Below are 17,819 nucleotides of genomic sequence, written 5' to 3'. Positions count from 1 at the left end.
AAAAAGGAATCCAAACACAACACTAAAGTTAGGCATCAAATCACAAGAGAAGACAACAGAAAACACCTACAAAATCATATCCAAAACAATTAACAAAATGGCAGTAAGAACATACATATCAATAATTACCTTAAACATAAACATCAAATGCCCCAACCCAAAGACATAGACTAGCTGAATGGATACAAAAATAAGACCCATATATATGCTGTCTATAAGAGACCCACTTGAGATCTAGGGACACATACAGACTGAAAGTGAGGTGATGTAAAGTTATTCAGTGCAAATAGAGATCAAAAGAGAGCTGGAATAGCAATGCTCATATCAGAAAAAACAGGCTTTAAAATAAACTGTTACAACACACAAAGAAGGACACTAGGACACTAAATAACAATCAAGGGACCAATCCAAGAAAAAGATATAACAATTTTAAATATATATGCACACAACGTTGGAGCACATCAATATGTAAGGAAAACACTAAGAGCCATAAAAGGAGAAATTGACAGTAACACAATAATGGACTTTAACACCCCACTTTCATCAGTGGACAGATCATCCAGACAGAAAATCAATAAGGAAACACAGGCATTGAATGACACATTATACCAATTGGAGTTAATTGATATTTATAGAGCATTCCATCCAAAAGCAGCAGAATACACATTCTTCTCAAATGCACATGGAACATTCTCCAGGACTGATCAAGGGCTAGCCCACAAAGCGAGCCTGAGTAAATTTAAGAAAATTGAATCATATGAAGCATCTTTTCCAACCACAAAACTATGAGATTAGAAAGCAACTACCAGAAAATAATTGTAAAAACCACAAACATGTGGAGGCTAAACAATATGCTATTAAACAACCAGTGGATCACTGAAGATATCAAAGAGGAAATCAAAAAATACCTAGAGACAAATGAAAATGAAAGCACGATGATCCAAAACCTAAGGGTCACATAAACAGCAATTCTAAGAGGGAAGTTTATAGCAATACAACCTTACCTCAGGAAATAAGACAAATCTCAGATAAACCACCAAGCTAACTTTACACCTAAAGCAACTAGAAACGAAGAACAAACAAAACCCAAAGTTGGTAGAAGGAAAGAAATCATAAAGATCAGAGCCAAAATAAATGCAATAGAGACAAAGAAAACAATAGAAAAGATCAATGAAACTAAAAGCTGGTTCTTTGAAGACATAAACAAAATCAATAAACCTTTAGCCAGACTCATCAAGAAAAAAAGGGAGAGGATACAAATCAATAAAATTAGAAATGAACAAGAAGTTACAACAGACAGCATGGAAATACAAAGGCTCTCATGGAGAGTCTACCACAAGCAACTCTTTGCCAATAAAATGGACAACCTGGAAGAAATGGACAAATTCCTAGAAAGGTACAATCTCCCAAGACTGAATCAGGAAGAAATAGAAGATATGAACAGACCAATCACAAGTAATGAAATTGAAACTGTGATGAAAAAACTCCCAGCAAACAAAAGTCCAGGGCCAGATGGCTTCACAGGCAAATTTTATCAAACATTCAGAGAAGAGTTAACATCTATCTTTCTGAAACTGTTCAAAAAAAATCACAGAGGACGGAATACTCCCAAACTCATTCTACGAGGCCACCATCACCCTGATATCAAAACCAGACAAAGATACCACAAAAAAGACAATTACAGGCCAATATCACTGATGAACATAGACACAAAAATCCTCAACAAAATACTAGCAAACCAAATCCAACAATACATTAAAAGGATCATACTTCATGATCAAGTGGGATTTATCCTAGGGACGCAAGCCTTTTGCAATATCTGCAAATCAATCAGTGTGATACACCACATCAAAAAATGGAAGAATAAAAATAATATGATCATCTCAGTAGATGCAGAAAAAGCTTTTGACAAAATTGAACACCCATTTATGATAAAAACTCTCCAGAAGGTGGGAATAGAGGGAACCTACCTCAACATAATAAGGGCCATGTATGACAAACACACAGCCAACATCATAGTAAATATTGAAAAGTTGAAAGCATTTCCTCTAAGATCAGGAAAAAGACACAGATGCCCACTCTTGCAACTTTTATTCAATATAGTTTTGGAAGTCCTAGCCATAGCAATAAGAGAAGAGAAGGAAATAAAGGGAATCCAAACTGGAAAAGAAGAAGTAAAACTGTCACCTTTTGCAGCTGACATAATATTATACAGAGACAATTCTAAAGATGCTACCAGAAAACTGCTAGAACTCATCAATGAATTTGATAAAGTTGCTGGAGGCAAAATAAATACACAGAAATCTCTTGCATTCCTATACACTAAGAACAAAAGAACAGAAGGAGAAATTAAAGAAACAATCCTCTTTACCATCACATCCAAAAGAATTAAATACCTAGGAATAAACCTACCTGAAGAGGCAAAATACCTATACTCCAAAAACTATAAAACACTAATGAAAGAAATAAAAGATGACACAAACAGATGGAAAGATATACTATGTTCTTGGACTGTCTTGCTCCCTGTCTTCAGACTATACTACAAAGCTACAGTCATCAAAATAGTATGGTACTGGCACCAAAACAGAAATATAGATTAATGGAATAGGATTGAAATTCCAGAAATAAACCCAGGATCTATGGTCAATCAATCTATGACAAATGAGGCAAGACTATACAATGGAGAAGCAACAATTTCTTTAAAAAATGGTGGTTGGAGAACTGGACAGCTAAATGTAAAAAAAAAAAAAAAAGAATGAAATTAGAACATTCTATAACACCATACACAAAAATAAATTCAAAATGGTTTAAAGACCTAAATATAAGTCCATATACTATAAAACTCTTACGGGAAAACATAGAACACTCTATGACATAAATCACAGAAGTATATTTTTTCTATCTGTCTTCCAGAATAATGGAAACAAAAATAAACAAATGGGACCTATTTAAACTCAAAAGTTTTTGCACAGCAAGGGAAACTGTAAATAAAACAAAAGACAACCCACAGAAAGGGAGAAAATATTTGCAGACGATGCAACTGATAAGGGATTAATCTCCAAAATTTACAAACAGCTCATGAAGCTCAATATCAAAAAAACAAAGCCAGTAAAAAGGGCAGAACACCCAAATAGACATTTCTCCAAAGACGACATTCAGGTGGGCAAGAGGCACGTGAAAAGATGCTCAACGTCACTAATTACTTGAGAAATGCAAATCAAAATAACAATGATATATCACCTCACATCAGTCAGAATGGCCATCATCAAAAAGTCTACATAAAATAAATGCTGGAGTGGGTGTGGAGAAAAGGGAACCCTTCTATGATGTTGGTGGAAACGTAATTTGGTACAGCCACTATAGAGAATAGTATGGAGGTTCCTTAAGAAACTAAAAAGAGAACCAGCATACGATCCAACAATCCAACTGCTGAGTATATATCTGAAGAAAACTATGGTTTGAAAGGATACATGCACCCCATGTTCATTGCATCACTGTTTACAATAGCCAAGACATGGAAGCAACTTAAATGTCCATCAACAGAGGAATGGATAAAGAAGATGTGGTACATATATACAATGGAATATTACTCATCCATTAAAGAGAATGAAATAATGACATTTGGAGCAACATGGATGGACCTGGAGATTATCATACTAAGTGAAATATGACAGAGAAAGACAAATATCATATGATATCACTTATATGCAGAATCTAAAAAAATGATACAAATGTACTTATTTACAAAACAAACAGACTTACCGACTTAGAGAACAAACTTATGGTTGCTTGGGTGAAGGGTCAGGGGGAGGGACAGATGGTTGTTTTGGATTGACATATACACACTGCTACATTTAAAATAGATAACCAACAAGGACATAATGTATAGCACAGGGAATGAGGGATAGATGGTTGTTTTGGATTGACATGTACACAGTGCTACATTTAAAATAGATAACCAACAAGGACATAATGTTTAGCACAGGGAATGCTGTTCAATAATCTGTAATAACCTAAATTGGTAAAGAACTTGAAAAAGAACAGATACATGTATATGTATAACTGAATCACTTTGCTGTACACCTGAAACTAACACAACATTGTTAATCAACTGTACTCCAACATAAAATAAAAATTTTTTAAAAAGAAACAAAAAAACATTTTTAGTAAAGTGAGAGGACATTCTCTGAAGTCTGCTTTATTATTTTGGCCAGTCATTTAGCCTTTCTGATACCAGTTTCTCCATCTATAAGATGGGGACACTAAGAGTACCTAATCCATTGGCTGTTTTGCCAGGATTAAATTAATTAATGCGTGGAGGGTCTTTAACATAGTGCCTGAGACATATTTAGTGGTCAATAAATGTTACTTATTAAAAAAAACAGAAACATTTAAAACATGTTATCTTTTAAACTCCATTTTCCCTCTTTGTTTAATTTCTACTATTTCTGGAACCTCAAAAACAAGTACATATTTGTATCATCCTCTAAGAGCCTAAACTGAATCCCTGTTCGATGTGAAAATTGTTTTATTAAAATATCTGTTAAAATTGTTTAAATGTTTTCAGAAATCACTCTATTGTGACCCTCTAACCAAATATGTCTAATCCCCTGGTTGTTTTAAGATTCCTGTAAATTCCACTCTCCCCTGAATATTAAACATACTTAACTCCCTCTTAAAATGTAGTTTCTAGAATTAAATCCAATGCTCTAGAAGTGGACTTACTAGGACAGAATAATATAGACATCTCCTGATTCATTCAAGAAAGTGTATTTCTCACAGTACAACCTATAAATCCATTTGGTTTTTCAGTAGCTATAACATTTGATTCATATTGACTTTAATTGTAAAAAAAAATCTTAGTCATTTTGTATATGATACTGCTAAACCATTATCATATAGATATAAATTATATCTACAGATAATATCAATATTTACAGGTATAAAGAAAAATAAAGTTTTCTTTATTCTCTATTTATGCAGTTGAACTTTGCTTTGGGGGAGGAGAATGCTCCTCAAATTGTAGATATAGGACTTCCCTGGTAACACAGTGGTTAAGAATTCACCTGCCAATGCAGGGGACACAGGTTCGAGACCTGGTCCGGGAAGATCCCACATGCCGTGGAGCAGCTAAGCCTGTGCACCACAGCTACTGAGCCTGTGCTCTAGAGCCCACAAGCCACAACTACTGAGCCCACATGCCACAACTACTGAAGCCTGCACGCCTAGAGCCCATGCTCTGCAACAAGAGAGGCCAAAGCAAGGAGAAGCCCGCACACCACAATGAAGAGTAGCCCCTGCTTGCCGCAACTAGGGAAAGCCTGTGTGCAGCGATGAAGACCCAATGCCACCAAAAATAAATAAATAAATTTGTTTAAAAAATTGTAGATATAATAATTTCTTCACATTAAAAAAATAGCATTATGTTCACAGAAGGTACACATTCTGAACATTAAACACAAATATTTCATTGAGGGGCATAAAAATACAAATTTTGAGCACACATCCTACCTGTAAAACCCTGGAGGTGCCCGCTGCACCAGGAAGCTCTTCTCCATGTCTTGGAGAATCTCATTCAGCATCCGCACACGGATGGGAGCTCTTTCCTTGGGGTCATTAGCAGGACGCATCTCATCTGATTGAAAGAGTTCAGCGCTCTCCCGCAGGCGTGAGGCCAGAGCTAGCAGTTGAGGCGTGTTGGGTTGATCACCTGGTAAAGATAAATGGGCCAGTCTCAGAAGAGAGAATCTCAAGGGCACAAAGTAAACATTTTATAGTCATGATGTCAAAAGGAAGATTCACCATCAATACTACTTTTACAATCCTTCCACCAAAAATATTCTGGCTAAATATATTCTACTAAAAGTATTAAATTTATTTACTACTACTACTAATTACTGCTAATAATAATACCAGTAAATAGGAACTGATTGTTGAGAGACTGCAATGTTCCCGGCACTGTCAAGCCCTTCACATAATTATCTTATTTAATATTCACCCAACCCTGTATTGGCATGTCCATTTCAGAGAAGCTGAGGATTAATTAAGGTAAGCAAACTGACACAGATCATCAAGCAAGTAAATGACAGGTAAGAATTAGAAGCCTTATCTTTCTGACTCAAAAATTCATGCTCTTAATAGAGTATCCTGTATTTCAAGAAAAAAAAATTGTAAAATGAATTGTTATCTTCCCTTCTGAGAACATGAGATATGTTACCCTATATTGTTATGTGTCTACTAGGCTCTTTCTACTTTGTAGAGTGTTCCTGTAATTTGAAGTTGAAATATACCTTTGATTTGAAAATACACTAAAAACTATCCTATATAATGTTTGTATTGTTTTGTTTTCCTTTTGAGATGATTTTTGTTTGTTGTTTTATTTTTTCCTTCTGTTTATGTAACTTACTGTAAGTCATTCTGATATGAATGGTGGTAGCAAAAGGATTACAGGATGTTCCTTTGACTAAGGGAAAGGCTGCATTTTATATTAATTACAGCCACCAGATCCTGGAGCAAGATGACTTGAGTTCAAATCCCTGCTCTACCACTTAGTAGCTGTGTGATGTTGGGAAAGTTACTGAGCCTTAGTGTCCTTATCTGTGAAATGAACATAATAATAGCACCTGCTTTATAAATTTGTTAATGAAAGTTAAATGATTAATATTTGTAAAGTGCTCCCCTACAGTTAGGCAGTTCCTAGCTGGTGTTTAAACTTAATACCTTGTTTAAAAAGCATTCTTTTATCATATCACGAGGGGGCCTTCCATCATCATCTTCTTCCAGATAGCTGCACCATTAGATGCAGTCTTTGGATGAGGCGACAGTCAGTGGTGTCATTCTCAGACTAGGTACAACTGACTCCAACAAGGTCAGCACTACACTAGGGAGGATTACTTCAAGTAAAGGTAATGAGATGCACATGGACCTGGTAAATCTCAGATGGAAATCCTGAGAGCATGGCATTAAGATAAACAGGTGGAAGATTGAAAAGAGGCCTTATGGGACCTTCACTTAGGAAAGTTTCAGCAAAAGGGAAACGTCACAAAGGAACTCTTTCTTTAAATGAAGTCTAAGGGTAAGGGTCACCAACTCCCAAAACACCTGGTCTTTGTGAAAATGCAGATTCCCAGACATGCTGAATTTCTCTAGGGTCCAGGAATCACAATTTCAACATACTACTCAGATTATTCCTTATATCTTAAAGTTTAAGAAGCACTGTAGAGAGGTTATGTGCTAAGAAAATGAAAACTAGTTTAGAATTATAACTGTGTTATAAAATATGTCTGTCATAGAATTACTAACCTTTCATATAGGGATCTTTATTTTCTATCACCTTCATTTGATGGGGATGATTTTATATGTCAGTTTCATTATATCCCAGCATAGTTCTGACACTCAATAATTGTTTACTGTTTACTGAATAAACACAGTAGATTCAATAACATATTTTTAGAAAAAATACAATAAAAAATGAAAACTATGTAAAGAAATAAATGGTTTTTATGAGGGCTGCAAAGAGAGAGCCTTCTTTGTAGTGCTCTGTTCAATGAAATTAACAAAATGAATTCACAGGGTTTTGGTATTTTGATGTTTTCATTAGTAATCTTGTTTGATTTCACAACAAAACTTGAGGGTGCAAGAAGCGGTATTTCTGCTCATTGAGAAAATCTAGCCTCTTAAATGATAATAATAATGACATTTTATGAAAATATGGTTTATCTTATTATGGTTAACCAAATTTAATATATGGAAAACTTACAGAAAATATCTTTTTGCACAAGGAAAGAACAAGATGGATAAGGCACATTTGGATGACACTAGAATTGAAAGACTGAACAACAGAAAAAGCAAGTTCGACATCCTTAAGAGTCTTCCATTTAAAAAAGAAAAATCTCTTCAGAAAAGATCTCTTCAGGTCTAACATACACTACAGAATTGAAGACATTACCACTAAATCAAGTGAGACAAATTGTACCATTTACCTTATTTAGCTTTAAATGAATTTATCTTTCATGATGGTGTGGGTGGACAAAATTGACAGCTTTAGGAGCTGGCTGGTTCCAGAAAGGATCCTGATAATGGAAACCTGCCACCACAGCATACCCTATGCATTACTTCAAGGATATGAGGTTACAGATTGAAAAGTAGCTTTACTTCTAATGTTCACACAATCATTTTGATATATAACTGATGTTCCAAAGATTCCTAATAGCCATTTCCATGACCCAAATGATTGTCCCTTTGTGATCCTTAGGATAACTACTAGAATGTCAGCTCTGTGAGGGAAGAGATTTTTGTTTGTTTCATTCACCACCATTTCCCCAGCACATAAAACTATGCCTGGCAAATCATTTACTGAGTGATTGTGTGAATTATGTACTGTGATCATAGCATCATAGCATCTGCAATATTTTTAGCCTTATCTCTCCTTTCCTTGACTGAAAAGAACCCCATAAGATCAGAAAATATGTTTTCTCTCTCTTTTTATCTCCGTATCCTAGCACAATACCTGATATACGGTAGCCATTTACTAAATATCTTATCGAGTATATTTTGAATTATAAGATAATGTCTTATTTGGGATACATTATTATATTAAATTACACCTAAAAAATCACTCAGGGAGATGTTTAGTTCATGATGAGCATCAACAAATGTTATTTCCTTTACTTTCTTGCTAAATATCAATACTAGCTGCAGTCAAAAGGAAAAAAAAAATTAAAAGAAGGTATTTTAGGGTAATGATAGGTTATATTAAACTAAACTGAATTAAAATATGTCCTACCAATAATACTCCCCCAAACTAAGAATATGTAAAACATTATTTAAGGCACAGTGAATGTCAGAAAACAGAGAACTAATTGAGGCTCTTAACAGTTCAGTTTTAATGAATAATAAGTCCATTTGACCAAAGAACATCAACTGGGAGATAGAGATTTCTCTCAAAGAGGGTAAATACAATTATCTTGAAGATATATATATTACATGGAGTCTAAAGACCAAGGACTTGTTATCCAAAACCATAAGAGCCTGGTTTACTTAGTCATTATCAATGTGGACTTGAACAGAGTACATAATACTGATGTCTGTAGCTTCCTAGGGGAAAATGGTCATTTTACTTTCTAAGCATTTAAATCACTATATAAACACAAGCTACCATTATCAGAGCACGTAAACTAAACACAAATTAGTACCAACTCATTTGCTAAAGGCATACAAAAAATACTGTAATGGCTTTACTAACAATTTTATTCTCAGAGACGTTATTTCTTATCACTTCCCCCAAATAATGGCCCCCCACAACTGTATCACACTTCTCCCCATATACACTTTAATGAAGATTTCCAATTTTATTTTGCAGTGCCTGTGAATCTGGAGGCAGTTTTTCTTTCCGTGCGCTGGCATCTCAAACCTCTGAAGAACAAGGAAAGGGGTAATATAAAGGGTAAAAAAACTAGGGAATGAACAAGATGATGGAATAGTAGTAGGATGTGAAGCTCACCTCCCACAAATACATCAAAAATACATCTACATGTGGAACAATTCTAACAGAATATCTACAGGATGCTGACAGAAGACCTTAGACTGCTGAAAGATCAAGAAAATCTCCATGTAACTGGGTAAGAAAAAAAAAGGAAAGTGAGAAAGGAATTGGGTCAGGACTTGAGCCCTTGGGAGGGAGGTGTGAAAGAGGAAAGGTTTCTGCACCAGGGGAAGTCTCCTCACTGGCAGGGAGATCAGCCGGGACAGAGGTGAGCTTTAGAGCCTCAGAGGAGAGCATAGCAGTTGGTTTGTGGTAGCCAGAGCTGAGGGAGAACTGCACAGGTGGTCATTGCTGCCACCCTGCACTCCCCAGCCTGATGCATGTCCACCAGTGCTGGTGGGGGCTGGGGGCTGAAACTTGGGCTTCAGGGATCAGAACTGTGGAGAGGACTGGGGTTGGTTGTGTGGAGATAGACTAAGGGGGCTGGAATCTAGTGCAGCTGTGGTTGGGAGTGTACTCGGAGGAAGCCTGAGCTGCTTAGAGACCAGTCATCATTGTTTGGGGGAGTGCGCGAGGGGAGGAGCTGGGCACAAATTGTAGCCTTTTCCCCTGTGCACATGCTCGCAGAGGGCAGGACACTGCCTGCATGGGCTTCAGGGGCTGTCGTGAGATGCCACTGCCACTTGCCCAAACACCAGGAGTGGTCGTGGGCCCCTGCGCCTCCCCCTCAGACCCCAGGAATGTTCATGAGCCACTGCTGCCAACCTTGCAGACACCAGGAGTGGTTGCAAGCTGCCTCCACTCCCATCGTGTGCTCCAGGGGTATGCCTGAACCACCACCACTGAGAACCCCAAGACCAGGCACCAGTCACCACATCTGCACACCCCTATCAAGGGGATAATGACCAGTACATGCTGAGGAAAAAGGCGACATGTATCCATATTAAAAACAGTCTTCGCACCAAATATACTAAACCCACACAAGCTACACAGGGGTGCCCCCAAATGTAAATAGCCCTTCAAGACCACAGTAGATAATTATTTCTCCTAAACTCACAGAGTAAGAGAAATACAAGTAAAATGAAGAAACAGAGGAACCACACCCAGTTAAAAGACCAAGAGCATTCCTCTGAAAGAACAAATGAAACAGAACCCTTCAGTCTAATAGACACCAATTTCAAAAAGGAGACAATAAAAATACTGAAGGAATTAAGAAAGCCTAGACAAAAATACAGAGTATTGTAAAAAGGAGCTAGAAATTATAAAGAGGAACCAAGAAAAATTAGAAAACTCATTTGCAGAGATGAAAGCTGAGCTAAAGGCAATGAATAGCAGAATGAATAATGCAGAAGAACAAAAAAGTGACCTGGAAGATAGAATAATGGAAATCACCCAATAAGTACAGAAGACAGAAAGCCAAATTAAAGAAAAAAAGAGAAAGCAATATAAGAGACCTATAGGATAATATAAAGCATGCCAAACAAACAAAATAGGGATTCCAGAAGGGGAAGAAAGAGAAAAGGGGATTGAAAATGTATTTAAAGAAATTATGGTTGAAAACTCCCCAAACCTAAAGAAGGAAACAGATATCCAAGTACAGGAAGCACAGAGAATCCCAAGCAAGATAAACCCAAACAGACCTACACCAAGACATATTATATTAAAAATGGCAAAAGTTAAATATAAAGAGAGGATTCTAAAGGGAGCAAGAGCAAAACAAAGAGTTAATTACAAGGGAACCCCCATAAGGCTGTCAGCTGATTTCTCCTCAGAAATGTTGCAGGCCAGAAGGGAATGGTAAGATATATTCAAAGTCCTAAAAGGGAAAACTCTGCAACCTAGTATAGTCTATCCAGCAAGATTATCATTTTGAATAGAGGGAGAGAGAAAGAATTTCTCAGACAAGCAAAAACTAAAACAATACAGCAATACTAAACCTATCCTAAAGGAAATATTGAAAGGTCTTCTCTAAATACAAAAGAAGTAAGAATCTATAGGAAAGAAAAAATTACAACTGGAAAATAAATCACTTAAATATGCCAGTACACAGATTAAAAAAAAAATTAAAAAATTTTCTGTGAAAGTGATGATAACAACAATGAAAAGCAAAAAAGAGGAACATGAGGTTGTAAAAGAGGACAACAAAATCATAAAATGTGGGGGAGGAGAGTAAGAATATGTAGATGTTTTTTCCTAGAATGTGTTTGAGCCAGTATGACTACTTGTCTAAGGCAAGTAGATAAAGGAAGGGGATAACATACTTGAAAAACAGGGCAACCACAAATCAAAAACATACAACAGATTGGCTAAAACCAAAAGGAAGAGAATATAAGTATAATAAAAAAGAAAATCATCAAACCACAAAAGAAAAGGACAAACAAGAAATATAAAAGCAATGGGAAAACAAGGTTTAAAATGACAATAGATACATAACTATCAATAATTACCTTAAATGTCAATGGACTAAATGTTCCAATCAAAAGACACAGAGTGGCAGGCTGGATAAAAGAATAAGAGCCTACTGTATGATGCCTACAAGAGACCCACTTTAGGGCAAAGGAGACACATAAATTGAAAGTGAGGGTGTGGAAAAAGATATTTCGTGCAAACGGAAATAACAAGAAAGTGGGGGTCGCAATACTCACATCAGACAAAATAGACTTTAAAACAAAGGCCGTAAAGAAAGATAAAGGACACTATATAATAATAAAAGCATCAATACAAGAAGAGGATTTTACACTTGTCAATATATATGCACCTAATATAGGAGCACCCAAATACATAAAAGAAATACTAACAGACATAAAGGGAGGAATTGACAGGAATACAATAATAGTTGCAGAGAATCAAGAAGGCAACAAAGATCCTAAATGATACAGCAGAACAGATAGATGTAATTGATATTTTCAGGACATTACATGCAAAGAAAACCCCAGAATACACATTCTTTTCAAGTACACATGGAACATTTTCCAGGACTGACCACATACTAGGGAACCAAATAAGCCTCAACAAATTTAAAAGTATAGAAATTATCTCAAGCATTTTTTCTGACCACAACAGCATGAAACTAGAAATTAACCACAGAAAAAGAAACAAGAACAAAACTATTACATGGAGACTAAATAACATGCTACAAAAAAAAATTTAAAAGGGTCAATGATGAACTCAAAGAGGAAATCTAAAAATACCTTAAGACAAAAGACAATGAGGGGAGGAGCTTCAAGATGGCATAAGAGTGAGATGCGGAGATCACCTTCGCCCCCACAAATACATCAGAAATACATCTACATGTGGAACAGCTCCTAAAGAACACCTACTGAACACTGGCAGAAGACCTCAGACCTACCAAAATGCAAGAAACTCCCCATGTACCTGGGTAGGGAAAAAGAAAAAAGAAAATATAGAGACAAAAGAACAGGGATGGGACCTGCACCAGTGGGAGGGAGCTGTGAAGGAGGAAAGGTTTCCACACACTACGAAGCCCGTTCGTGGGCGGAGACTGCGGATGGCGGAGGGGGGAAGCTTCGGAGCCGTAGAGGAGACCACAACAATGGGGGTTCAGAGGGCAAAGCAGAGAGATTCCGACACAGAGAATCGGTGCTGACCAGCGCTCACCAGCCCGAGAGGCTTGTCTGCTCACCCACGGAGGTGGGCGGGGGATGGGAGCTGAGGCTCGGGCTTCGGAGGTCAGATCCCAGGGAGAGGACTGGGGTTGGCTGTGCGAACACAGCCTGGAGGGGGCTAGTGAGCCACAGCGAGCTGGGAGGGAGTCTGGGAAAAAGTCTGGAGCTGCCAAAGAGGCAAGAGACTTCTCCTTGCCTCTTTGTTTCCAGGTGCACGAGGAGAGGGGATAAAGAGCGCTGCTTAAAGGAGCTCCAGAGATGGGCACGAGCCACAGCTATCAGAGTGGACCCCAGAGACAGGCATGAGATGCTAAGGCTGCTGCTGCAGCCACCAAGAAGCCTGTGTGCAAGCACAGGTCACTATCCACAACTCCCCTCCTGGGAGCCTGTGCAGCCCGCCACTGTCAGGGTCCTGTGATCCAGGGACAACTTCCCTGGGAGAACACATCGTGTGCCTCAGGCTGGTGTAACGTCACACCGGTCTCTACCACCGCATGATCACCCCGCATCCGTACCCCTCCCTCCCCCCGGCCTGAGTGAGCCAGAGACCCCGAATCAGCTGCTTCCTTAACCCCATCTTGTTAGAGTGAAGGACACCCTCAGGTGACCTACATGCAGAGGCGGGTCCAAATCCAAAGCTGAATGCTGGGAGCTGTGCGAACAAAGAAGAGAAAGGGAAATCTCTCCCAGCAGCCTCAGGAGCAGCGTATTAAATCTCCACAATCAACTTGATGTACCCTGCATCTGTAGAGTACCTGAATAGACAACGAATCATCCCATACTGAGGAGGTGGGCTTTGGGAGCAATGATATATATACATTTTTTCCCCTTTTTCTCTTTTTTTAAGTGTGTATGTGTATGCTTCTGTGTGTGATTTTGTCTGTATAGCTTTGCTTTTACCATTTGTCCTAGGATTCTGTCTGTTCTTTTTTTAATTATTTTAAAAAACTTTTTTCTTAATTATTATTTACTTTTTATTTTAATAACTTTATCTTATTTTATCTTCTTTCCTTCTTTTTCCTCCCTTTTATTCTAAGCTGTGTGGAGGACAGGCTCTTGGTGCTACAACCAGGTGTCAGGGCTGTGCCTCTGAGTTGCAAGAGCCAAGTTCAGGACACTGGACCACAAGAGACCTCCCAGCTCCATGTAATATCAAATGGCAAAAATCTCCCAGAGATCTCCATCTCAAAGCGTAGACCCAGCTCCACTCAATGACCAGCAAGCTACAGTGCTGGACACCCTATTCCAAACAACTAGCAAGACAGGAACACAAGCCTATCCATTAGCACAGAGGCTGCCTAAAATCATAATAAGGCCACAGACACCTTAAAACACACCACCAGATGCAGTCCTGCCCACCAGAAAGAAAAGATCCAGCTTCATCCACCAGAACACAGGCACTAGTCCCCTCCACCAGGAAGCCTACACAACCCACTGAACCAACCTTAGCCACTGGGGACAGACACCAAAAACAACAGGAACTACGAACCTGCAGCCTGCAAAAAGGAGACCCCAAACACAGTAAGATAAGTAAAATGAGAAGACAGAGAAACACAGAGCAGATGAAGGAGCAAGGCAAAACCCCACCAGACTTAACAAATGAAGAGGAAATAGGCAGTCTACCTGAAAAAGAATTCAGAATAATGATAGTAAAGATGATCCAAAATCTTGGAACTAGAATGGAGAAAATACAAGAAACGTTTAAAAAGGACCTAGAAGAACTAAAGAGCAAACAAACAGTGATGAACAACACAATAAATGAAATTAAATATTCTCTAGAAGGGATCAATAGCAGAATAACTGAGGCAGAAGAACAGATAAGTGACATGGAAGATAAACTAGTGGAAATAACTACTGCAGAGCAGAATAAGGAACAAAGAATTAAAAGAATTGAGGACAGCCTCAGAGACCACTGGGACAACATTAAATGCACAAACATTCGAATTATAGGGGTCCCAGAAGAAGAAAAGAAAAAGAAGGGACTGAGAAAATATTTGAAGAGATTATAGTTGAAAACTTCCCTAATATGGGAAAGGAAATAGTTTATCAAGTCCAGGAAGCACAGAGAGTCCCATACAGGATAAATTCAAGGACAAGACACATATTAATCAAAGTATCAAAAATTAAATATTAAATACAAAGAACAAATATTAAAAGAAGCAAGGGAAAAATAACACATAAGGGAATCCTGATAAGGTTAACAGCTCATCTTTCAGCAGAAACTGCAAGCCAGAATGGAGTGGCAGCACATATTTAAAGTGATGAAGGAGTAAAACCTACAACCAAGTTTACTCTGCCCAGCCAAGGATCTCATTCAGATCTGATGGAGAAATCAAAAGCTTTACAGACAAGCAAAAGCTAAGAGAATTCAGCACCACCAAACCAGCTTTACAAAAAATGCTAAAGGAACTTCTCTAGGCAGAAAACACAAGAGAAGGAAAAGACCTACAATAATAAGCCCAAAACAAGAAAATGGAAATAGGAACATACATATTGATAATTACCTTAAATGTAAATGGATTAAATGCTCCCACCATAAGATATATATATTGACTGAATGGATACAAAAACAAGACCCGTATATATGCTGTCTATGAGAGATCCACTTCAGACCTAGGGACACATACAGACTGAAAGTGAGGGGATGCAAAAAGATATTCCATGCAAATGAAAATCAAAAGAAAGCGGGAGTAGCAATTCTCATATCAGACAAAATAGACTTTAACACAAAGACTATTACAAGAGAGAAAGAAGGACACTACATAATGTCAAGGGAACAATCCAAGAAGAAGATATAACAATTGTATAACAATTGTAAATATTTATGCACCCAACATAGAAGCACCTCAATACATAAAGCAGATACTAACAGCCATAAAAGGGGAAATCGACAGTAACACAATAATAGTAGGGGACTTTAACACCCCACTCTCACCAATGGACAGATCATCCAAAATGAAAATAAATAAGGAAACACAAGCTTTAAATGGTACATTAAACAAGATGGACTTAATTGATATTTATAGGACATTCCATCCAAAAACAACAGAATACACATTCTTCTCAAGTGCTCATGGAACATTCTCTAGGATAGATCATATCTTGGGTCACAAATAAAGCCTTGGTATATTTAAGAAAATCGAAATCATATCAAATATATTTTCCGACCACAATGCTATGAGACTAGATATCATTTACAGGAAAAAAATCTGTAATAAATACAAACACATGGAGGCTAAACCACACACTAATTAATAACCAAGTGATCACTGAATAAATCAAAGAGGAAATTAAAAAATACCTAGAAAAAAATGAAAATGAATACACGATGACCCAAAACCTATGGGTTGCAGCAAAAGCAGTTCTAAGAGTTAAGTTTATAGGAATACAATCCTACCTTAAAAAACAAGAAATATCTCAAATAAACAACCTAACCTTACACCAAAAGCAGTTAGAGAAAGAAGAACAAAAAACCCCAAAGTTAGCAGAAGGAAATAAATCATAAAGATCAGATCAGAAATAAATGAAAAAGAAATGTAGGAAATGATAGCTAGGATCAATAAAACTAAAAGCTGGTTCTTTGAGAAGATAAACAAAATTGATAAACCATTAGCCAGACTTGTCAAGAAAAAAAGGGAGAAGACTCAAATCAATATAATTAGAAATGAAAAAGGAGAAGTAACAACTGTCACTGCAGAAATACAAAGGATCATGAGAGATTACTACAAGCAACTATATGCCAATAAAATGGACAACCTGGAATAAATGGACAAAGTCTTAGAAATTCACAACCTTCTGAGACTGAACCAGGAAGAAATAGAAAATATGAACAGACCAATCACAAGCACTGAAATTGAAACTGTGATTAAAAATCTTCCAACAAACAAAAGCCCAGGACAAGATGGCTTCACAGGCGAATTCTACCAAACATTTAGAGAAGAGCTAACACCTATCCTTCTCAAACTCTTCCAAAATGTAGCAGAGGGAGGAACACTCTCAAACTCATTCTACGAGGCCACCATCACCCTTACACCAAAAGCAGACAAAGATGTCACAAAGAAAGAAAACTACAGGCCAAAATAACTGATGAACATAGATGCAAAAATCCTCAACAAAATGCTAGCAAACAGAATCCAACGGCACATTAAAAGGATGATACACAATGGTCAAGTGGGGTTTATACCAAAAATGCAAGGATTCTTCAATATACGCAAATCAATAAACGTGATATACCATATTAACAAATTGAAGGAGAAAAACCATATGATCATCTCAATAGATGCAGAGAAAGCTTTGACAAAATTCAACACCCATTTATGATAAAAACCCTGCAGAAAGTAGGCATAGAGGGAACTTTCCTCAACATAATAAAGGCCATATATGACAAACCCACAGCCAACATCGTCCTCAATGGTGAAAAACTGAAACCATTTCCACTAAGGTCAGGAACAAGACAAGGTTGCCTACTCTCACCACTATTATTCAACATAGTTTTGGAATTTTTAGCCACAGCAACCAGAGAAGAAAAAGAAATAAAAGGATTCGAAATTGGAAAAGAAGAAGTAAAGCTGTCACTGTTTGCAGATGACATGATACTATACATAGAGAATCCTAAAGATGCTACCAGAAAACAGCTAGAGCTAATCAATGAATTTGGTAAAGTAGCAGGAAACAAAATTAATGCACAGAAATCTCTTGCATTCCAATAT

The 17,819-nt window shown here is 37.4% G+C and overlaps 1 protein-coding gene across 1 annotated transcript in view; it reads right to left on the bottom strand.

Annotated features, from left to right (window-relative positions):
- NAALADL2 (N-acetylated alpha-linked acidic dipeptidase like 2) overlaps positions 1-17,819 on the bottom strand; it is an 862,695-nt gene that overhangs the window by 53,238 nt on the left and 791,638 nt on the right. Inside the window, 1 exon segment of the mRNA XM_065875821.1 lies at positions 5,512-5,710. Coding sequence (XP_065731893.1) covers positions 5,512-5,710 — 199 coding nt within the window.

This window comes from Phocoena phocoena, chromosome 4 (genome assembly GCF_963924675.1).
Source record: "Phocoena phocoena chromosome 4, mPhoPho1.1, whole genome shotgun sequence".
Lineage (NCBI taxonomy): Eukaryota > Metazoa > Chordata > Mammalia > Artiodactyla > Phocoenidae > Phocoena > Phocoena phocoena.
The sequence above is the reverse complement of the archived record's forward strand: the minus strand, read 5'-3'. Positions and strand labels throughout refer to the sequence as shown.